This window comes from Salvelinus namaycush, chromosome 3 (genome assembly GCF_016432855.1).
Source record: "Salvelinus namaycush isolate Seneca chromosome 3, SaNama_1.0, whole genome shotgun sequence".
Classification (NCBI taxonomy): Eukaryota; Metazoa; Chordata; class Actinopteri; order Salmoniformes; family Salmonidae; genus Salvelinus; species Salvelinus namaycush.
Window position 1 is genome coordinate 47,203,848 of NC_052309.1, and position 23,387 is coordinate 47,227,234.

Sequence of the window (23,387 nt, forward strand, 5' to 3'; positions counted from 1 at the left end):
TTAGGTTTAAAAAGTTCCGAACATTTTATTAGCGTAATTTCACCTTAATATGTTCATACTAAAATCAACAATTCTTTACCATAATGTAGTCTTTTCAATACACAAGTATCAATAAGCATGATTAAAAGATCACAATGGCTTTGTCTGTATTCAAGAATTTCCCATATCCTATTATATTAAAATATTTCATATATAGTGTTTGTATTTAAACAGAGGTTTAATAATAAAAAGTTCCCATAGAAGGCAATTAGAGGATTTAATCAGATCGGGATTCTCATTAAACAAAGCAACGTCTTCAGAGGTGTCGAATGTCCATGACAAGTGAGAGAGAAGAAAGGGTGAGAGAAGGACAGACCAGACCCAAGAGATGACAGCATTGCATTGTTTAGTCAACAACATTCGAAAGGCAGCAAATTATAACAAGGTTAGTTCGCCTTCAAACATCTACATTTCTGCCTTTGCATTAAGCCTAGATTTGTTCGACACAATAACCAAAATAAAGCACACATCTGTCCTTCACAACTAAAATCGGTAGATCGTTATTCTTGTAGCTGAGATATTATTCTTACGCTCAAGGTGACATCCAATAATAAGTCCTCAGGGCAGGCGATACTCCAACATTGCCTTTAGCATGATACTTCTATTATTTTATTAGCAAATACAACTATGCTTTTGATCAAAAGACTTGACATCCATAACTGTATATGAAAAGATCTTAGAAAACCTTGTTCTTTGAGAATAAACACTGATTTCCTCAATCATTGACGTACATATCGTATCATGAGTTCCCTGGTTTCGACAAGCTGTTCCAGCTTGAAAAAGTCAAACCAGCAGCAAAATCAGACCTCGCTTAGTCACCTCTGTCCATGTCCTGCTTACCACACAAAGTTTGATTCGTTTGAAAGAAAGTCTGCGGCTGGGGGAAATCTTCAGGGAAGGCAATGATACACACAAAAAAAATGGTGAGCCACAACCGAAGATGCTGTGAGAGGCAGCAGTCCCTGACAGGTTCCCACCGTTCGTTCACACACTGATGTTCCCAGGACTGGCTGACTGAATACACTGGGTTTACTTGGAGATTTGCTGTTGGACGTGGAGTAAAAACTCATAGTAAGACAAGGCCGACTCGGTCCGATCCTCTATCATGTTCTGCAAGAAGCTGGCTTTCAGTGGGCTCTCATCCCTGAAAGGGAACAAAAAAGGGAGGTTGGATCCACAACATTTACACATCGTCTCTTGCAGAATTGACCTGAGCCGGTTGACAGGTCAACAAAACTCCGTAGGCTGTCAACACTGTCAATGAGTTCAACCGGATCTAAATACTACGCATTCTATTTTGGCCTTTATTTACCCAAGGAAAACATCAAACATTGTATGCAACCAAATTGCACCCTTATTCCCTATAGTGTACACTACTTTTAACCAGAGCTCAACGGCCCTGGTCAACAGTAGTGAACTGTAAGTGGAATAGGGTGCAATTTGGAACGCAGACATTGCCTCTGAACTCGCAGTGCTCTAGTCTAGTAAAGCCACACCACTGTTCCTAATGCCTACCTGATGACATGCAGGATGGGGAAGAAGGGCCTCTGTTCCCTCAGCCAGCCAACGAACGCTCTGGTTCTCTGGGACTCTGCAGTGTCCAACTCTGGGAGCATGTTCTGGGAGATTCAACACCATTATAATGAAGCATCTTTATGGCACCCCTTTCAGGAAATCTGTTGTGCATCTCATTTAAAAACAGCACTACTAAAATATATATAACAAAAAAGATACAACTACCACATGTAAATACAGTATAATACACAGAGGTCCTGGTGAGTGATACAGAACCTTGACAGGAGCAGAGGAGCTGGGCTAAGAGAGTGAAAAATGGGAGCAGGTGTTTAAGTTCCTTACCATGTTCAGAGGCACAGCAGCGTAGTTTGGGAGCCCCAGGACTTGAGTGAGGAAGTTGGGGTTGCAGTTTCTTCCAATCCAGAGATAGATCACCTGTTCGGACAAAGGAGAAGTCAGTCAAGATTGTGTTCATGTTATCCATCGGTCCGTTTCTCCAGAAAAATCCACTGTAGATAGTGTTGCATGTCTATTTTAGGTTGTACGCCAAATGACAGATTCCTTTAAAGAAAATCAAGTAAATGAGGGCAAGCTAAAGCATGATGGTGCAATGCATCAGACTCTGGATTATTCATATGTCAATAACAAATAAATGCATCATCATGGTCATTCTACTAACCGAGCCAGCGTCCATAAGGAAGGCCCCATCTCTGCTCAGCTTCTCCACAGACAACTGCTGGACTCTGGGCTGGGGGATGGTGCGCTCACTGATGTTCAGGGCTCCCTGTGGTGGGAGAAGAAAAGAGGGGAGAAGCAAATAAAATAAATAAAGTTAATAAAGCAGAAACGTACAATATATCCACACGTCAGATGGAAGCAGAACCATGTATAGACAAACAAATGTATGTGGACACCCTTTCAAATAGTGGAGTCAGCTGTATAAAATCGAGCACACAACCATACAATCTCCATAGACCAACATTGGCAGTAGAATGGCCTTACTGAAGAGGTCAGTGACTTTCAACATGGCACCATCATAGGATGCCAGCCTTCCAACAAGTCAATTCGTCAAATTTCTGCCTTGCTAGAGCTGCCCCGGTCAACTAAGTGCTGTTATTGCGAATTGGAAACGTCTAAGAGCAACAACGGCTCAGCCGCGAGGCGTGAGGCTACACAAGCTCACAGAACAGGATTGCAGAGTACTGAAGCTTGTAAACATCTGTCCTCGGTGAGTTCTACCGAGTTCCAAACTGCCTCTGGAAGCAACGTCAGCACAATAACTGCTTGTCGGAAGCTTCATGAAATGGGTTTCCATGGCCGAGCAGCTGCATACAAGCCTAATATGACCATGCACAATGCCAAGCATCGGCTGGAGTGGTGTAAAGCTCGCCACCATTGGATTCTGGAGCAGTGGAGTGGAGTTCCCTGGAGTGACATCACGCTTCACTGTCTGGCAGTCCAACGGACTAATCTGGCTTTGGCGGATGCCAGAAGAAAGCTACCTGCCCCAATGCAGTGCCAACTGTCAAGTTTGGTGGAGGAGGAATAATGGTCTTGGGCTGTTTTTCATGGTTCAGGCTGTTTAGTTTCAGTGATAAGAAATATTAACCCTACAGCATACAATGACATTCTAGATGAATCTGTGCTTCCAACTTTGTGGCAACAGTTTGGGGAACGCCCTTTCCTGTTTCAGCATGACAACGCCCCCGTGCACAAAGCGAGGTTCACACAAATTGTTTGTCGAGATCGATGTGGAAGAACTTGACTGGCTTGCACAGAGCCCTGACCTCAGAATGGAAGCAAGTACCTGCAGCAATGTCCCAACATCTGTTATAGCAGCAAATGGGGGGGACCAACTCCCTATTAATACCAATGATTTTGGAATGAGATGTTCGACGAGCAGGTGTCCACATACTTTTGTGTATGTAGTGTATGCATTATCATTTAAGACATGATCAAAGATAACATTGTATAAACTACAAGAAAATATAGCTTCTCTCATTATCCATCTATGTGAACATCAGGGTTTCCCCTAGCCCTGACCTCATCAGTCAGATCGTCCACGCGGTACAGCGCTGGGTGGATCATCAGCATGACGTAGGCCAGGGGCTGGTACTTCAGCTGACACATGGCAAACACACGGTCGTCCAGCCTGGTGCTTGTACCCGTTCGGAAGGCTTTCTGTGGATCATAGAACAAAAACGACATATGAGCAAAGCATGAAGGAGAGACAAACAAATCGCAGTAGCTGCGTCTTACATTGTCAGTTTATATGACTAGATTTCTTATGGTGTTTGGCTGGTTTATGTTCCAAGACCTAAGCCATGCCGAGTTGTAATAGAACTACAGGAATAGCCTGTTTGGTGGGAGGTAGGTTTCGTCCCAAATGGCATCCTATTCTCTTAATGGTGCACTGCTTTTTTGGGGGGTATTTTACCCCCTTTTTCAATCATCTCATCGCTGCAACTCCCCAACTGCCTCGGGAGAGGCGAAGGTGGCATTATGAGTCCTCCGAAACATAACCCGCCTAACCGCGTTCCTTAACACCCGCCAGCTTAACCCGGAAGCCAGCCGCACCAATGTGTCGGAGGAAACAACATTCAACTGGCGACCGGGGTCAGCTCGCAGGCACCCAGCCCGCCACAATGAGTTGCTAGAGCCAAGTAAAGCCCCACTGGCCAAACCCGGACGACACTGGGCCAACTCTGCGCCGTCCTATGGGACTCAGGCCGGTTGAGGCACAGCCTGGGAAATGAACCCGGGTCTGGAGTAAAGCCTGCAGCACTGCAAGCAGTGCCTTAGGCCCATGGTGCACTGCTTTTGACAAGAGCAAAAGGGTATCTTTTGAGACGAAGCCGTAGACTGCCAGGGGACTAGCCAGGGAGGGAGTGGGTGGATAGCGTACCTGTTTGAGCAGGGCGAGGATGTAGAGGGGGAACAGTCTGAGGCAAGCGGGGGCCAGGAGGCCAGGCTGCTGGATGGTGAGTACAGAGGTGCGGAAGGACGTCAGAGAGTCGATGGACGCGTTGGTCATCGCGTCCCTGGCGTCACTCAAACTGGCCGTCACTGAGCGATCCACAGCTGGAGAGCGAGAGACACATCAGGAAAAAAGAACCAAATTCAAACCTCAGCTACGTTTTTGTCTCAGGGATTGTGATTCACAAGTTACATGAATGTACAGTACATGTTTGTAGTCATGGCCTTCATTACAAAGAGCAACCGTTGGGTTAAATCATTTATTTTTGCTTTATATCAGGGTAAACTATCAATAATAATGGTATAATATTATTACAGTAGGTTCTCTTTAGAAGAATAACATTTCATCAGTGACTGAATAGACATGGGTAAAACCCCCATCAACACACTATATGAAGATTAGTCCACAGTCAGTTTCATTTAGCTACTTGGATCCCTCAAAGGTCACGGTAACCAGGCAACCATCTGATATCACTTACAACCATCTGTCCATGCAAATTAGGCAACTATGGTAGGGTGGGGATGACAAGCCTGCGCTCACTATGAGACATTAACGATCACAGGATGGGACACACTAAGGACTTCACTGTGATGGAAATAAACATGCCTTTAATAACCACACAAATACCAACAAACTACCTACCCATGCTAGCCAGCAGACAAGTGATGGCCTGGACATCAGCCCCAGCGAAGATGTCAGATAGGGAGTTGACAACAGGCAAACACATGGTGTGGACTCTGATTCGTCGCTCTCCTGTAGAAATACAACACCAAGCAACAAGTTACTGTTTCAGCATTACAATGGGTATACATCTGAAATAAACATTGGTCAAGTAAGGAAACAAAAATATTAACTCAATTGCACTTCAGAAAGAACATGTTTACATTTCGGTATTCAGTTTAAAAAGTGTTCCATCTCAACTTTTCATGGCTCACGTTTACAAACATGGAGTCTGAGTCCCAAAAGGAACTATTTTCTCTATATAGTGCACTTTTTTTTTTATTAGCCAGAGCCTTTTGAGTCCTGGTAAAAAGTAGGGCACTATGCATGGAATAGTGTGCTATTTGTGACATATACAATGAGTCTCAACCAAGTAAATCCCACAGAAAAATAATGACGCTTTTTGGTAAACTCCCCTATACTATCACAGAGTCCCCCAGCCCACCACAGCAGCTCCAGACAGTATACCTTTGCTGGACGTGTAGAGCAAAGCAGCCTGGAAGGAGACCGACTGCATGTCCACCAGGTTCTCTTCAATGGACATCTGCACAGCGAAGCCTGCATCTGGGTTCACGTTGGGCAGAGACAGCAGGTCCGTGGAGCGCACAAAGAAGTTCCCATGGAACGTGTGGATGGACAAACCTACATGGAGGTTAAGGGGTTTGAGTTGAATATTCTTTTCACAATAATCAACATGCAAAATAGATTGAAGTGGGTCAGAGAGATTTGAGTTAAATTAATTTCAAGTTCATCCTCCCAGATAAAGAAATCTACTGGAGCAGAACAGACTCACAAGTTCACAGGGTTAACATTATCCTTCATCATTGAGATTATCAGCAAATAATTTACACAGATTTAAGATGAAATAAGATGCATTGTCCCCGAAGGGAAATTTGTCTCAGACAATTAAAGCGCTGCTGCTTTCACATAATACAATAAAATCAGCACAGTGAAAAAAGTAGTCACCTTTAGAGCAGCGTATCCTCATGACAGCCTCGAAACCGATCTTGCGGGTGAGGTACCTCTTGAGATCCTTCTGGAAGCACTCCACCCCGGCTGGATTGTGCTGCTGGTGGTAGGAGGGGTAGTAGTACACACTTCCCGCTGAGTACCTGGATATGCAACCTGACGGGAGGAGAGAGAGAAGATTGAGAGATTACACATGAATCCAGCCAAGGTATGATATTCTATACACAAGGGGAAATTTGATTTGTCACCAGCAAGACACATACAGTAACATACACATACAGTACATACAGAGACATGCACAGGGCACTGATTGCTTGTGGAATAAGGTGACTTCGTAAACAATCACACATTGTAGTGCAGATGTATGCGGCTGAAGGCGACACTCACCTAAAGAGGCCAGGTCACAGTACTGGGAGCTCAGTAGGAACAGATCCACAGCCACCTGCTGTCCTGAACAGTCCAGGGCCAGCTTCTTATAGAAGTCTGTGGCAGGAGAAAGATGCTGGATATCCTGGGGAATCACCACACAACACAATGAGCACCAGAGACAATAGTTTAAAACATTTTTTTAATTTTTTAAGTGGGTATATTATGCACAACACATTTCTGAAACCCTATCTTTGGGATTGAAGTTATCATGTTTCAACCATCACTGCACAACAGGCATGCACATTGCATACAACTAGAAATGTCGGCGCATCCCAAATGGCACAGTATTCCCTACGTATGGGACATATAGGGTGCAATTTCAGATGCAGAACGTATAAACCAAGGTGAACCGGTCTCTCTAGTCTACCTTGGCAGAAGTCCTCTGGTTGGGGTCCTCTCTGGACTTGAGGGCCCCCACACCCAGGCTGGGCAGCTGGGTCTGGAAGACGGACACACGCCCTCCGGTGGCCGACAGCAGCTTGAACGCTGCCTGCAGGGCCGGGCCCAGAGCACACTGGGTCTCCATGGTCTTGCCAAACATCTGGGGCAAGCTCTTCAGCAGATCCTGCACCAGCTGCAAAAATAGAAAGACATTTACATAAAGTATTGAAATGCAAAACAGAGCTAAAGAGAGGTTTAGGCAAAACTAAGTGACCCAATGTGAGTGTGTCTTGATTAATTCAGGCAATGTGGTGAGTTGTTTGACAGATTTGAGTCATAGCCTTTTCGTTTTATATTAGCCCGTCTCTGGGGAATATTAGCTCCTTACCTCCTTGCATTCATTGAGGTTCACTAACAGGCTGTCTGGTGTTGGTAAAAATATATCTGGAGAAAAAGAAAAGACAGCACAGAAGACCATTAGACTATTTTGACCTCTTAAAGGTACAGTATTTGATCACTTCTAGGCAGTGAATTAGTCTACAGATAAACTTGTAAACCCTTGCGCCTTATCGTTTTCTTTCTTTCAAGACGCAAATAAACAGCACAAATAGGATAAAACAGACCCCACACAATGTAATTTAAAGAGCTCCGGCCCATGTTCACAATCTTCTCTCATTCTTTTTTCTCTCTTCTTTACTCTCACCTTCGATGTCAGAGACTACGAGCATCTGTGGTTGGGACAGGCCCTCCTGGAGGTTGTAGAAGTGGATGGTGCTGTCAAATGTGATGAAGCCAATCTTTGTCCTCGAGTCCCCAGGGAGCCTGGAACACAGACAGGCATTCAGAAGGACTTGTTCAGCAGACAGTCACAGGACACACATTTTTTGTTAAAAGCTACATTGTTTTGGGGTTATTGGAGACGAAACACTTTAAAGCTAGCAAGGTTTTGACTAAAACTTCAGGAAAATGTTAGTTTCTTAAGCCGAGAACATAAGAAAACGGACCATGCTGCAAAGGCCTAATCAGCTCTTTTGTCAGTGTCTCAGTGGTGACGTTGATCATACATACGCATTGATGTTCTCGAGCAGTGACTGACAGACGACATCTAGGTATCCTGTTTCCACGGCATTGTGGGATACGTCCAGCACGATGAGGTAAACAGCAGGCTGGGGGGGTCTCAGCTGAGTATGACAGGTTTCACCACGTCAATACATAGACTAACACAAACACGCAGACACAAAATATGTAAAAGTTTCCTAGAAAAACGGCAGTAAATTATGAAAAACTTAAGCGCATCATAAGGCCAGTTGGAATCACTTCATGAACACAGCAGCAGTAGCACCCAGCTCACTTCATCCGCATTTTATTAGCGGATTAAAGGGGGCAAAATTCCACATATAGAGAAGATATATTTTCAGGCAGAATATAGACAATCAATCTTGAAAGACTACATATGTGTATTTACCATGTATTCTGATGGTGCAATGAACTCGAGGGTGGCATTCTGGACCTCAGGTCTTTTGTGTGGCTCGCCATACGATCTGCTGACTGGGTTGTACATGAACTCCTCTGGAACTATACCAAACAAAGATGGAGGTTATCGTCACAGTCAGAAAGGAGCAGCACCAGGCTTGTCCTTGTCCATCACCACTAATATCGGCAGGTTAACGATATTCTGGACATTTAGGTCAAAGCGGTGTGCTTGAAATCCTTGGTAGAGCATGGGTGAAGTTAGTCCTTGTGGTGCTTGTGTGAATTTCCATTCTTTTTTCAGCTTCAGACAAGCCTAACTTCTCACTTGGAACCTCATTTTAGTGTTTAATTAAATAATGAACATTGGATCTGGTCAAAGGAAGTGCCATATATGGGGAATAGGGTGTCATTTGAGAGGAGCTTGGTGGCTGTGGTCCTCACCGTCGTTGACCCGGTAACACAGGTTACACTTCCATCTCCTCTGGTCCAGGAAGGTCACGAAGGGGTTGATGTAGGTCCTGCAGGAGCGACACCTCACTATAGTGCTAGAGGTGACCACAGGCAGTTGCTGCAGTGCACAGACAAACCAAAACAATTAAGGGGCAATCTGGGATTAGTACATACATTTTAATGAAATACTGTATATACACCCATCGCCTCTTGAATAATTTTACTTATAATACAGCTAGTTGCTGCAGTGCACAGATAAACAATTAGATTGTCATAGCCTATCATCAATGACAAGTCCCACACAAATTTAAAAAAAACAAATTGCATTTCAGACATGATCACAGATGTGTAGATTGAAGACAATTTTTCTAGGCTATATGCATCCTTTGATATTTTACTAGAAGCGGGACTGGTAGAAGGAAGATTCTACTGAAGGTTGGGCATGTTTTGCATGTTGGGAGTGAGTGGGCAACGTCTTACTGAGAGATCTTTGAAGGGATGGAGGAGCAAGCCGAGTGGGAGCTTGGCTTTGTTTAACAGAGACTGGGTCTGGGGGATGCTGGTCAGGGTACTGCGGAAGACCCTGTAGTGAAAGGGAGATGCACAACAGGTCAGAACCAGAACCACATGTAGGGTCAAGTTCAAGCACATTAACACACAATATTCACATTGTGGTGGGGGGGTTGACGTTGAGAAACAACGCCAGACAAACTACTACGCACTCTGGGTGGCAGTTGATTTTCTGCAGGTCCTGGGACAGGCAGGGCGTAGGAGGGGTGACTGGGCCCGGAGGGAGCAGGCTCCTCTCCTGCAGCAGGTTGACCACCCTCAGGGCCTCTGGGGTCTGGGACTGCAGACTCAAACCAGACAAGGAAGGGCTCAGTTGGGCTGGACCTGCAGAGGGCTGCGGAGGGAAATTAGGACAGTTAACCGGTGAATACATTGAATGAGGGCAGCACTTAACTAGGATACACCCTTGAGGGTCTGATCAAAAAGTAGTGCACTTGTTGTGCATCCCTGGTAAGTTTCAATATTTCAGTCTATGCATGTCCTATTTCAACAGAATTCATTTTAAAAACCTCTGAGTGTTCAATAGTCAGACATGCGCTAAGATCTGACTGTATATCATACAGAAGGTTCAGCTATGAACTGTAGAATTTAAAGTGGAACTGACAGCATTTTAGCATCATAAAATAAATTCATATACACCCCCAGGGAAAAAAATATTTTTTTCCTGAGCACTTCGATAAGGTCATTTTCACAAATTTATAGAATGTTTGGGAATGACGTATAGTAAGGCATTTGTGAAAATTCTTTAGCAATATAGAGTGGGAAAGCAGCCGTGCATTTGGACAATTAATAGACACTGCAGTAAATAAAACCTAACAAAAACATCCGTCTTGATCAGAACCGGAGTCAACGCAGACCGGTGCCCCATAGCCAATCAGAGATTCAGTAGGCATATATGCAAATAAGTCATTTGCAACACGTGCCTGCAATCAATCACTTCGAACTGGACTGTGTGATTACAGGCAGTAGCAACAGCGCAACTTTAGATCATCAGAACGCATTAGTCAAAAGCCACAAAATACACCTGAATGGATTTCTGCAAATACCACGGGAGTCCTCACATTTTGGATCTTCACAGTCCTATTGATCAAGCCACCATGAAAAGTTAAGCTTTCCCCCCCTCAGTTGCCTATGCACATCAACAAGATAAACAACTAATGCTAGCCAGATAAGCTAAAATCTAACGAGGGAACATAAGATAAACCCTCTCAAACAAAAAAACAAACAAAAAAAGGTAGTTGGCTGTCAAAATTGCACTTAAACAATGGGGAATAAAATCCTGCTCATCCTTTTGCAGCTTGCCTGCCAATGCATGCTTGTACTAACCCAAATACATTTGACGTCGACGTCAAATAGATTTGATCGACAACTAAGAGATCTATTATCCACAGTTAGCATTTGTTTAAGTTCAGCATAGCTACCTAGGAAAGCGATGTACATTTCTTTCTAGCTAACCAAATGACACCTGCCTCTCTAGCTGTAGCCACTGAAAAAAGGTGAGGGGAAAAGGTCAGTCACTCACACCTCCAATGATATGACATCCTCCCAGCAGCTAGCGTTAGGCGCAGTGTTTTTAGCTTACTAAATAGATAAGCTAGCTCAGGGGAGTCAAACTCAATCAACGCACAGCCATATTGGAAAAAAATACCCCGAATTTGCAGGCTAGACAGCCTATTTGTTAAAAGAAAGAGCGCAACTGTGTCCCAAACTGCCCATTGTTTTATTGGAAATAATACGGCCCTTTGTAATGTCCACTTATTGGATGCTGTATATAGGACTTTAATATATTAAAACTAAAGAGATATGTCCAGCCTTTGCTGCTATGCTTGCAGATGTACATAATACGCTGCGGCCCTAATCAAAAAGGTATTTAGTAACTCCAAATAGTAGCTATAGGTTTGTTGCAACATTTAAACATGTTTTTCATTTTTTTGCACTGCATGGATCACCAGTGGGGTTGAATGCCAGGCCAGCTGTGATTTACAACAATAGCAATAGTTTTTGGACTACTATCCATCTATAACTGCATCCACCTATTCTGCCAACAATGCCTTACCGTACGTACATCATGAAATAGATAAAAATAGGTTCTAACATCTCTTAAAGTTGGTTTTGAGGCATAAACTGGGATTTTGATATTTATTATTTACTGATAGTATGATTGTCCGTTTCATATCTGCAAAGTAGTTCAAACACTGTCAAATAAAATCCAAGACTTGAATTGGCAAAGCATAGAGATGGAAGTCAGGTCGCTTACCTGCTGGTATGGCTGAGGATGGGTGTAAGGCTGCGTCGAGGGCTGCATGGGATGTTGCATGGTAGCGGCGTTAGGGGGTGCCGAGGTGTTCTGGTACCCCGGGGGTAGAGAGGGGTAGGATAGACCCATGTGTCGAGTAGGGGGGCCTGGCTGCTGGGGCGGGAGTGGGCCAGCTATAGGGACAAGCACCAAAACAGGCCTCATGTCAGTTCTTAGTGATACTAGCAGTAAATCTAGGGGACTAAAAAGTTACATTAGTCATTAATTTCTGATGAAACTATAATGTAGTGGACGACTGACCCATTGTAGGGCCCATCTCCAAGTGATCAAAGCTGTTGGGAACTTGAGCACCATTACCAGGTGTGGGCATGTGTCCTGTTACAGTGCAAACGTAACATTGAGGGGTCAGAATAAAGATGCATTAAAACAACAAACAAAACACCACTACTTGTGTAAGCACTTAAAGGCACAATCTGTACATTTGGGAAAACTTAGTAATTAGCATACATGTTGTTTGTGTTATGTTTCAGGTCAGTTGTGGTTGTACTTTGTATCATTGCAAAAGGGTTGAGAACATATGAATTACGCATTCAATGTACCCAATTCACAGTCACAATGAGACAGTAAGACAACGTGATAAATTGGACACATGGGGGAAAACACAGACAAACTTGGAAATAGTGTCAGATGTAAACAGGTGATATCTGAAATATCCATGGAAGTTCCAGGCCTTTTGTTCCTTGCGAAACCATGTTAACAAATCTAATAGAAGACAATGGATCAAATGGGATCGTCATCAAAACTGCACAGGGGACAACACACTGACAGCGACGAAACCACACCTGGACACTCAAAATCATTCTCCTGGTTCTCGTTCTCAGTGTGGGAAGCATCATCACTAGCATCACTCTGACCCTGAGCTGGCATGGTGGGAAGACACAAGGCAATGAGACCCAAAGGGGGTGGCTGTTGGGAGCTAGTTCCACTATTGAGAAACCCCACGTTAGACCCCTCCACCCCGGAGGAAAATATAAATATTGATAAAATGAATGTACAACTACTGAACCACAAATAAACCACAGTACAAATGTGGATTCTTCAACAAGTAAGGTAAACAAACTAGGATCTGGTTCCCCTCCTATTCATTAAAAGGCTAAACTGATCACAGATCAGCACTCCTACTCAGACCTTCCCTGAATACGGCATCAGAACTGATATTTCCTTACCATCAGTCTTGGGGCCAAGGGGAGGGGTGGCATTGCCCATGGGGGGTCCAGCAGTGGGTGGGGTGGGTCTCACAGAGGGTGGGGGGCCGCCGTAAGGCGCTCTCATACCTGGCTGGTATGAGTGAGGAGCTGCCATGGGGTTCATCGGAAGAGGAGCAGAGCCTGGACAAAAACATTTAGGGTCATTAGCTACACATATTAGATGTCTTTTATACAGTATCCTATCCAAACACCCATCAACTAAAACCTTGTACAATTGTTTGACATTTTGGATATTACATAAATGGCACCTACATAATATTGTGCTGCCAGCCCTGACATCAACCTGGCTGTGGCACAATGGCTGTGGTCAAGGCTAACCTATCACATAACCTTAGACAAAACTGGCAACTACACATCATGACAATGTAACCTATAAGACATGGGGGTATATGAGAACTACCGTGCATAAGAGGGAAAACGGCCCGTGGCGAGCAGCATTACAACCCCACACTGGAGGTGACAGGTCAGGTAATGTCAATGAACTGGAAGACACCTAGGTGACTACTGAGACTACACTGGGGCATTCCAAATAAGAACAATCTGATGTTGCTTCCAACATCAAAGATCTGTCATTCAGAGATTGTAAGTGTGAATAAATATTCAATCATCAAATCAACTTGAATGAAAATAGTAAACTGGACAGATTAGAGTAAATCATGTTAAAACAGAAGTCAGGAAGACAGTTATGTCAGCCAGATAATGTGATATTTCTTAGACCACAATGTTGTATAATGCAATAACGGCTTTGATCATGAATCACTGATGGCTTCTGACCAAAAATAAGCCACAAACCACTACAGTGGTAGTAAGTTGTGACTAAACTATCTCACTTCCCCAGAAGTTACTAAAACTAATTTGGCCTGTGAACAAGTATCCTTGAGTAAAGAGTGTCTGCCAAGGAGATATGTGTAGCCAAACTGATCTGTTCGTGTGGGAACGGGAGCAGGAGGGGGCAATGTCCACTTTCAACATCAGTTAGCTAGACCACAGAACAAGGAGCCAGATGTTTCACCGGATGTGCAAATCTGATGCATCCGGGTAGGCATTTCCACTACCCACCAAATATGGCTGAGGGGAAGCCCAGTGGCTGACAGTGGGAGAAGATGGAGTGAGATTGACTTCGGTCGACATTCTGCCCATTTTCTCATCGATGGAACATTTGATCTCATTAGAGCGCTATTCACAAAACTAGAATCTGTTACGAACAGAGTGGACTAAGTTTTGTAGACTTTACCCTTTGCCCCCCCAAAAAATGAAAACGTGGTTTAGGAGTGCAAGGGCAAATAGTTATTGGACATACCATGCTAGAACGCGCCAATAGGATCTTGCTAGCTCGTGCTTGGCTCTGCCCACCTCCTTGCTTGTTCTGCCCACTTTGATTACGTTTTTTCCCCACTGGAAACGACAGGCTGTGGTCTATCTTGGGTTAGTTCTAAAAAAATCTTAAGCTAAACCACCATCGGTGCCACCGATGTAGAGTGTCATTACACAGACAAAACAACCATAACATGTCATAAAACATGTCATAAGATCATAATGATATCTCAAGTTTTCAACAAAGTGTTCTTCATTGTAGAATCAAACAGCTGTAGAATATGTAACACTTAATCATGCAGCCTTTGTACTGCTCCCTCCAGCACTGTGCTTTACCTTGCTGGGTGTATCCCTGGAGCGAGGTGGGAGGCCCCAGGGGTTGCGTGGCATTGGGGAAGACAGATGGCGTTGTGTGGTACTCTGCCGAGGTGGCCTGGGGGGTTGCCAGGCTGGGCGAGGAGGTTATGTGATTACCCACAGGCCTAAGGGGAGGCACGGCCATAGGAGGCGGTGCCCCCATTGATGGAGGAGCTCCCATCGGTGGAGTCCCCCCATACTGCCAGGCTGGGGCGTGCTGGTAGTTGTTAGCAGACACAGGTGGAGGGGTGGCATGCGCTGGGGGCATCCTGGAGCCTGGGCCAGGGCTGGCAGACTGAGGTGGGGTCATGGAATGTTGAGGTCCCATAGGAGGCCTTTTTAACATGGGCTGACCTGGAAGGGCCTGGTTAGAGCTGACTGGTGGGATGGGCTGGTAGGGACCGGAGTTATAGAGACCAGGGCCAGGCGGCATAGCACCCTTGGCTTGCATTGGGTTGTATGGAGTCTGGTGGGCCATGTAACCTGGTCCGGGTGGCTGCAGCGCTACTGGATTCTGTGAGGGACCTGGAAGACGGGAAAATGATACGAGGTTAGATGACTCCAGGCCAGTTTGACTTAAAGACAAGCACCATACTCTGACATCCCACGTGAATGTCCCTATAGTCTGCATTCAAAACATAGAGGTTCATTTTGCATGGCACAGTGTAGACCATTCCATTGGTCCTTAAGTGAAATCTCCACCCCCAGGGCACCAGGCCATGCAAAACAAACTACATCAATAATAGCCCACTGCCTCATTTGCATGCCAATTAATGCAGATGAAGATAATCTCACTCTACAACCAATGTTTCATTACTACACTATGAACTGCATGGCAGTACTGATTGACTAGGCCTACAACAGTTATGCAACAACGGAAATTAGGATTTAAATAGACTCCAGGCCTCCAAAATAAGAAAAACAATCTGTGGACAGACTGACAAAGCAATAACATTACTCACACTTAGAGAAGGATATAATCTTCTCACCTGGATTTAAAGCATGCTGCTCCTTTACTGACAGTGAGTGTGAACAGAGAGGAACGGACTGATTAGAAAACTTGTCAATAGTGAAGACAAAAACCCATAATCCCAGCATTTCTAGGCAGCCCCGGGGAAATTGCCAAAATGAAGCTAACGGCCGGCCTCAGCTGTCATGTTGAGGGCTTCCTCCAATCACAGTGAACCTGGCCTTGGCCGGGTACAACTGCTCAGCCAATTAAAGAGTAAGATGAGGCAAATGAGCACGACAGACAAGAATAGGAGTCACAGGAAGTAGATCCTGTACAGCAACGAGGGTCTATCGTCTTAAAGTGGAAACAGTAAATTGAGTTGGATGAATTCAGCATAGATTAAATCCACTTTGGCAAGAACAATAACACTTGAGTGCTAGCTTTTGCTACCAACATAATAGAACAGTAATCTAGAGAACATACGAAATGCCTTATGTTAGTAAGATGGATGTTTGAAGCATCTTGGTTTGATCAGAGTTGAAAGACCAATGTTGGAGTAGAGGCATTAAATTGACTAATGCAGAGATAAGGAAAAAACAAAGCCAGATTAACTCTATCCTAGGAAGTTTAATCATAATAGCTCAGACACCAGTAGGATTGTCAAACATTTGACAACACTTAGCACCTCTGAACAGTGTCGGCAGACAAATCTCATGTTCACACAGCAATGACATTAAAGTCGTCAGTCACTCAGACTTGTTAAATACTCCAAACCAGAAGGTGGCAGTAGCATTGTTAGGCAATGCATGCCCGTGTGTGTTGCTTAGTCTACGGTCTCGATTCCAATGTTCTCTAGCTAGCTGCACTAATGTTGCTATTTTGTAGAAAGCCCTTGTTGATCCTTGCCAGATGGCCACAGCTAGATGACTACCTAGCAAGATTACTTAATTCAGTCTCCATAATGCCAGTGCTAGCTCATAGCCAAATGTTTAGCTAGCACAACATAGTGCTTTCATTAAGTATACACACGGACTTCTCCACATTTTGTTGTGTTGCAGCCTGAATTTAAAACTGATTAAATTGAGATGGGTTGTCACTGGCCTACATCTAAAATGTCTGAAGTCAGTAAGTATTCAACCCGTTATGGCAAGCCTAAATAAATTCAGGAGTAAAAATGTCCTTAACAAATCACATAAGTTGCATGGACTCAGTCTATGTGGAATAAGTGTTTAAAATGATTTTTTAATGACTACCTCATCTCTGTACCCCACATATACATTTATCTGTAAGGTCCCTCAGAGCAGTGAATTTCAAACACAGATTCAACCACAAAGACCAGTGAGGTTTGAGCATAGTTAAGTTAATTACACTTTGGATGTTATTTCAATACAGTCACTACAAAGATACAAGCGTCCTTCCTAACTCAGTTGCCAGAGAGGAAGAAAACCATTCAAGAATTTCACCATGAGGCTAATGGTAACTTTAAAACAGTTAGAGTTGAATGGCTGTGACAGGAGAAAACTGAGGATGGATCAACATTGTATACTGAATAATATAACAAACGCAACATTTTTACTGAGTTACAGTTGATAAGGAAATCAGTCAACTGAAATACATTTTATAAGCCATAATCTATGGATTAACTCTAAAACGACATTGGAGGCAGTTTATGGTAGAAAAGGAACATTCATTTCTCTACCATAAGCTAAAAGATACATCTACAAACATTTAAACGAAATACTGTATGAGTCTATTCATTCCTATGGAGGACTGCTTTTCTGAGGAGTGCCAATATGGCCGACCGGTTGCTTCAAAGCCTCTTATTGGCCAATACGTAGTACAAGCAATCCAGGGTTTATATACACCATTGGTATACACAGGTCTGTTTACGAAACATGTGAAAAATACAATTTGATTTCGAATTGCCAACTAACTGCAATTTGTGTCTCTAGAGGACAACCAAGTTCAGCTAGCTAACATTAGCCAACTCATCTGACTTCTCAACTATTCTAAGACAGATACATGTTAGCTACCTGTCCTAGTTGGGGAATCAACGCGCTTACTTACAGCTATCCAAATAACGTAGCTATCTATATGAACATGTGTGCTTGTGGTCTCGATAAGAGCAATATTAAGTTAGCCCACTACTAGCAGCCATCATTCATGGCTAGCATTATTACCAAGGCAGCAAGCTACTGTAGTAATCTGGCCATCTGGCTAACAAGCCAAGTCAGATAAGGTCGGATAAAATCTTATCTTGCTAGCTAGTTAACGTTAACGTAGAAAGCCAACAGAAGATAGTTAAATCGTGGCGAAAGTACTCACCATTTGCGTACGGCGGTCCTCCTGCCCCATTCTGAGAGCTAAAATCTGTACTTGACATTATGAAATAGACACCGACCGTAATCAAATATACTGCAGAAATGCTTGGTTGTCGAATAGCTAACTGCGTTTTACTTGGCTAAGTTAGCTGTTTACCTAGCAGGGTAACGTTAGATGTTTAGTTAACGGAGCGACTTTGCCACACAGGCTTTCAGGTAAAACAAAAAGTTAATTAGCTAGCCCACTTGTTAGCTATCACAGGACCATGATTGGGCCGTTCCCCGTTCAACTACGGGTGTAGGACTTGTCAAGACAATCATGTGAGGCCACTGAAATCACTTATCGTCTTGCACAGGAAGTTGGGATCACCCAGTAGACGATGGCTAGATGGGGTACAGATTATGTCCAAAATAATTTGTGTTGCATTTTAGCCAACCCTTAACATAACCTAATTCTCAGAACCTGTTACGATTAATTATCCAAACCTGCAGCATAAATTATATTAAAAGTAAATTATGACATAAACTGTATCCATCGTAGTCCCACCCAGCGTAAAACGTAAACGCGCAACGTAAAACCTCCTCAAGCATGCGCAGTTGGTACACGTGGCACTTCCTGTGCATAGTTGATTTCTACAGTACTGGAAACAGTGAAACGCTCACAATTTTGTACTGTCTTCGCTTCCTTTGATGTTTGAGTCCAAAAACATGGGATCAGTTCAATACATGGTGACAGACTGGCTTTTACAAATAAAATGAGTTTATATAAAACCAGACTAATGTTTAACGTTTTAATAAATACTTTTCTCTAGCGCGATTTTTGCTGGAGTTGAAGATTTTGGACTGGAAGTCGTTATTGTCAGATCAGAAATTTGGACATACAAACTGCCCCGTCAGATTGTTTGTACAATATGGCCTGATGAACATGAGTATTGAAATGTTAACACCTTTACATTACAGGAGGGCACGAACTTTGTTAATATTTTTGTTCCCCTACCGGAAAGATGATTGTGAAACATAAACAGGAAGCGGCTAGGCCTGAGAACAGCCATTGCTGTGTCGTGGCTCTGTAACAAAACACGAAGGTGGAGAGGAAGACGCGAATTGCGGACTCTCATTTCACCAGAAGGCAGATTTTCATGATTTTAAGAGAAAACATATTTACTCAATTGAAATACACTTAGATAGCTAACGGGTAAGTGTTTCGCATGAATTATTTCAAATATGTCGTTTGCGCCAGTGAGTTTATTTGAACGTTCAGCAACACTGCTTGTTAACGTTAGCTTTATGCTAACGTCATTTAAGCAGAAAGCCTAAAACAAATTGTGTAGTTTGCGGCTGACGTTAGTTAGCAAACGTTTTGTCTTATTTTGAAATATGTGGTAACCTTAAATTCGGCCCATTAGTAGCATGTGAATTACTACCTTGAGAAATGTTCTCTAGTTGTAACAAACCACTTCGCTGTTAACTAAAGTTAGCTGTATTGGCATTATCGCCCTCCCACTACTAGCTCGATGCTAATGTCTGTAGCTAGCTTTGAAAATGACACGTATCTATGAATTCAAATGCACTTAGCTAGCTAGAGGGCCAACCAATCACTATGGCAACTTACGTGTGTATGTCAACGTTGTCGTTAGCTAGATTTTAATGTTAACCAGTTAGCTAAATGTGATTAAAACCAACTCCTCCTCCGCTGCCAGCTAACGTTAAACGTAATAATAAAATGTGTGACTTTCACAGCTCGCTATCCTTTAGCTTTGCTTCCAAACGTTAGCTAGCCAACTGGTCATAGTGGTCGTTGCTATATTATTCATCATGGTGATTTTGCACCATTAATTAAACAGATGCCTTAATGACAGGTAGTTAGCGGATTGTAACGGGCTAATGTGATGCTGTTACAGCATAGATAAGTTACTGTTAGGCATAACACAGAACTTTCGACCAACCTTAACTTGGCTATACAGTATCTAAGTTCTCGATTCGGCTAAACGTATCTACACCTGTCGGTGTATACACATTGTTGGATTACTTCATTGAACAAAAAAGTTTCATAATGAAACATTTTCTACATTCAAACATGACATATCCAGTAGCGGATAATGGAGCATCACAGTAGGCCGTAAAAATCGGATAGCTATGATACCTTCGAGCTGAGATGTTATTTTTTGGAGTCAATAAAATCAAACTCAATATGTATTGGTGACATAAGATTCGTTTGAGGTGTGTGAGTTGGTGAATTCTTGTGTGAGGTGCGCTGTTACATATGCAATGTTGAACCCAATTCCCTTTAGCCAGAAATTTTAATTTTAAGTCTGACACATTGATACATTAACAGAAATATCCTCTCCTAGTAATGTTAGTCACCAAACTAGAAATAACTAAATCAGTCAAATAGCTCCAGATTCTCCTCTATGTTGAATTCAATTGGCCATATATTGAACCCCCCACTTCTAAATGATGATTGATTGATTAGATAGGAGTGAGATCAACAATGTTATGACAACTACTATTAATTAGTGGGCATTTGAGATGAATATATTTAGTGTCTGACACTATGCAATTGTCTTTTGTCTTCCGATTATAACCATGACTGTGAAGCGTTTCATATTAGATTGATACAGATTATACTTAAGCATTAAGGCATGAGAACCTGGGAATTATCGTGTGAATAACTCCTGACTAAAGGCTGTTTTTAGGCCTGAGGCGAAGCCAAGGGCCGGGTAAAGAGCCCTTAGAGGGGGTGTTATTTTTGATAATTCCTGTGTTTGAGGGCCTTATTGCTTTTATAAAACGCTTGCCAACATGTTCATTTGATGTTTATATGAAAAACATTATATTGAGTAAATTTGTTTTATTTGATCCTTCCACCATACAAAATAGTCTGGGCAAAAGCCAGTCGTTAGTATACAGATTCTCAAGTTGCTAGCCAAATAGATGGGTTGGTTGTTTATCAACAAAACTGACGCGTGTACAACTATGGTGCAAAACAGACAGGGTTGGCTTAGATTGTTGACAACATGTAAGCTATATTTGGTCTCCAATATTTTATTGAAACTATAAATACATTTGCACAATGAGCACTTGTTTCCTCTCAAATATATGCTAACAGTAGTTGGTTAGCTAGCTAGCGAATTTGAGCCATATTAGCATTGACATGAAATCTGTCAAAACAAGACATGGTATCAAGAACAAGATGAAACGAGCCACTTATGATTCCCCAAATGGCAGTTTCTTGTCATTCTTGCTAGCAATCTAGCCATCGAGAATCACAACACACTGACTTCTGCCCCATGGATGCGTTCACGCACATTAGCTGACTATGTCATGAAAATTATCTATGGGCTGGTCGTTCATTCTATCTATTGTATTTGCAATTGTTGTTATGGTAAACAAATCATTAACATGTAGCTATGCAGGCTAGCTACTTCTCCTTTGCTGGCTTGCCAACTAAAGCTAACACAATCACCTCAAGCAGCCGAAATGACTTAGTTTGTTTTTACCTTTGTTGCTTTTGCCATTTCTTTGGATATGTCCATTTATAATGAAATATGTCTGGGGCAGCAGGTAGCCTAGTGGTTAGAGCGTTGGGCCAGTAACCCGAAAGGTTGCTGGATCGAATCCCCGAGCTGACAAGGTAGGAATCTGTCGTTCTGCCCCTGAACAAGGCAGTTAACCCACTGTTCCCCTGTAGGCCGTCATTGTAAGTAAGAATTTGTTCTTAACGGACTTGCCTAGTTAAATAAAGGGGGGGAAATGATCCTGATAAATGAATTCGCCTGGCCAGAGAAGCTGTCAAAAAAACCTGCAACATTGTTCCACAGGTCAGAGAAGCAGACAGCAAGTTTTAGACAACCCAAATGTTAGCCTACTAGCATAGGGAAATATTGTCTAGACACTTTTTTCCAGGAGAGATGAAGTTTATAAATTGACTGGCAGGACTTTAGGACAGTGGGTGTGCATTGATAAATCTAATGGAACCTGGAGAATGCTGAGATTGTGGTGCCATAACGCCGTGCTATCATCCAATCAGCATCCCAAAAACCAGTTTTATAATGTAATTTATAATGTAATTTATTTCCCCCACGTATATAGTAGCTATGGCTTTTCTAGAGCAGTCTGCTCTCACCTCAACTTCTATTAGGGATAGAAAGCTTTGAGCTGAAAACAGTGACTTGATTGATCAATGTTTGTAAGTTATCGCTAGCTGTCATAACCTGTAGGTTATGTTTGAGTTGAATACATGTTCTCCTATTTAAGAGGCTCTAGGAAAAAGGTGAGAACACTAGCCAGTTGGCCTGGCAAGTAGATCTGTCAGGGAGTCTGATGTCCTACTGGAAGTATATTTTTCTATAATCTGTAAGTACACTTCCGTTCCTTTACCTCAATGCCCTCTGGCCTTAATATTGAAATATCATACAAAATTGTGCAGAGGTGTCACTACTTTCTGATTTTTCTTTTGGTAAGGCTAGATGCTGTAAATTCTAAATATTATTGTTGGGCCTAGATTGATCAATTACATGTTTAAAGGGGCTGATGTTCAGGGGAATTAACAGAATTAAGTTGAACATATAACACCATAGAATACTATTATATTGTATCTCCATGACGACTACTGCTGTGACTTTTTTGAGCATCCATTGACGTAATCATGTAAAATCAGACTGGTATGATAAATCAGAGGTTGTTTAGCGTAGGGCTCTGCTCTCTTGCTTTGATAGTTGGAAAATACTAGAAGCCGGTGTGGTACATCTCTACAAAATATGCTGGCTTCCCTGCTAAACTGTTCTAGAGTAGGGTATTTACTTGGCTGTGTTTACAAAGGCACTCCAATTCAGAAATTTTGCCAGTAGATCTTTTGCCTCCACTGGATCACGTCACACACAGATCCTCCAACCCACAGTGTGTCAGCAGCAGCCAGGGCAAAGGGGAGAGCTCCTGCTGATGTGTAGTTCAGCTGTATTTGCATGGTCTTGACCTTTGGCTCTCATATACTTTAGCCCTGGAGCTGTTTGCACGTTGCGTAACTGGTCACAGGTCGGCCAGCCTGCCGGGTGCATTGTGGTGCACGCTAGACGGGGACACATTTGAGTCTGAGTTTTGTGACAAAGTCTTGGTGTAAAATTACCAACTCAGCCAGCCAGGCCACTGAGGCCTCTTTTTATTTCAAATATACAGTACCAGTCAAAAGTTTGGACACCTACTCATTCAAGGGTTTTTCTTTACTGTTTTCTACATTGTGGAATAATGGTGAAGATTTCAACAGTCAACAGTTCTGTATACCACCCCTACCATGTCACAACGCAACTGAAGGGCTCAAACGCATTAAGGAAAGAAATTCCACAAATGTACTTTTAACAAGGCATACCTGTTAATTGAAATACATTCCAGGTGACTA

At 42.9% G+C, this 23,387-nt stretch overlaps 2 protein-coding genes across 5 annotated transcripts in view; one reads left to right on the forward strand and one right to left on the reverse strand.

The window, feature by feature from the left end:
- On the reverse strand, nt 1–21,627 carry LOC120031918 (protein transport protein Sec24A-like). Of its 3 annotated transcripts, none has more exons than XM_038977793.1 (23): nt 21,493–21,627; nt 14,699–15,244; nt 13,007–13,168; nt 12,081–12,155; nt 11,781–11,953; nt 9,676–9,857; nt 9,434–9,536; nt 8,945–9,071; nt 8,496–8,605; nt 8,099–8,211; nt 7,734–7,852; nt 7,419–7,474; nt 7,017–7,223; nt 6,608–6,731; nt 6,218–6,376; nt 5,720–5,893; nt 5,174–5,284; nt 4,460–4,635; nt 3,598–3,735; nt 2,234–2,338; nt 1,897–1,989; nt 1,555–1,658; nt 1–1,183 (listed from the first exon to the last, which is right to left on the reverse strand). In XM_038977793.1, the coding sequence occupies exons 2-23, from the start codon at nt 15,195–15,197 to the stop codon at nt 1,069–1,071; spliced, it is 3,225 nt and encodes a 1,074-aa protein (XP_038833721.1). In that variant the 5' UTR covers nt 15,198–15,244; nt 21,493–21,627; the 3' UTR covers nt 1–1,068. The 3 variants fall into 3 exon arrangements, with proteins under 3 accessions (XP_038833721.1, XP_038833707.1, XP_038833714.1); XM_038977779.1 differs by lacking the exon at nt 21,493–21,627 and adding an exon at nt 17,997–18,345; XM_038977786.1 differs by lacking the exons at nt 12,081–12,155; nt 21,493–21,627 and adding an exon at nt 17,997–18,345.
- The window catches only part of LOC120031940 (GTP-binding protein SAR1a), a 12,961-nt gene continuing 8,609 nt past the window's right edge, over nt 19,036–23,387 (forward strand). The window contains exon 1 of one of the 2 annotated variants that reach the window (XM_038977805.1): nt 19,036–19,187. The gene's annotated coding sequence lies outside the window, so the exon portion shown is untranslated. Of the gene's footprint in view, nt 19,188–22,229; nt 22,349–23,387 lie in introns of those variants that run through there. The other variant, XM_038977814.1, reaches the window with a different exon arrangement.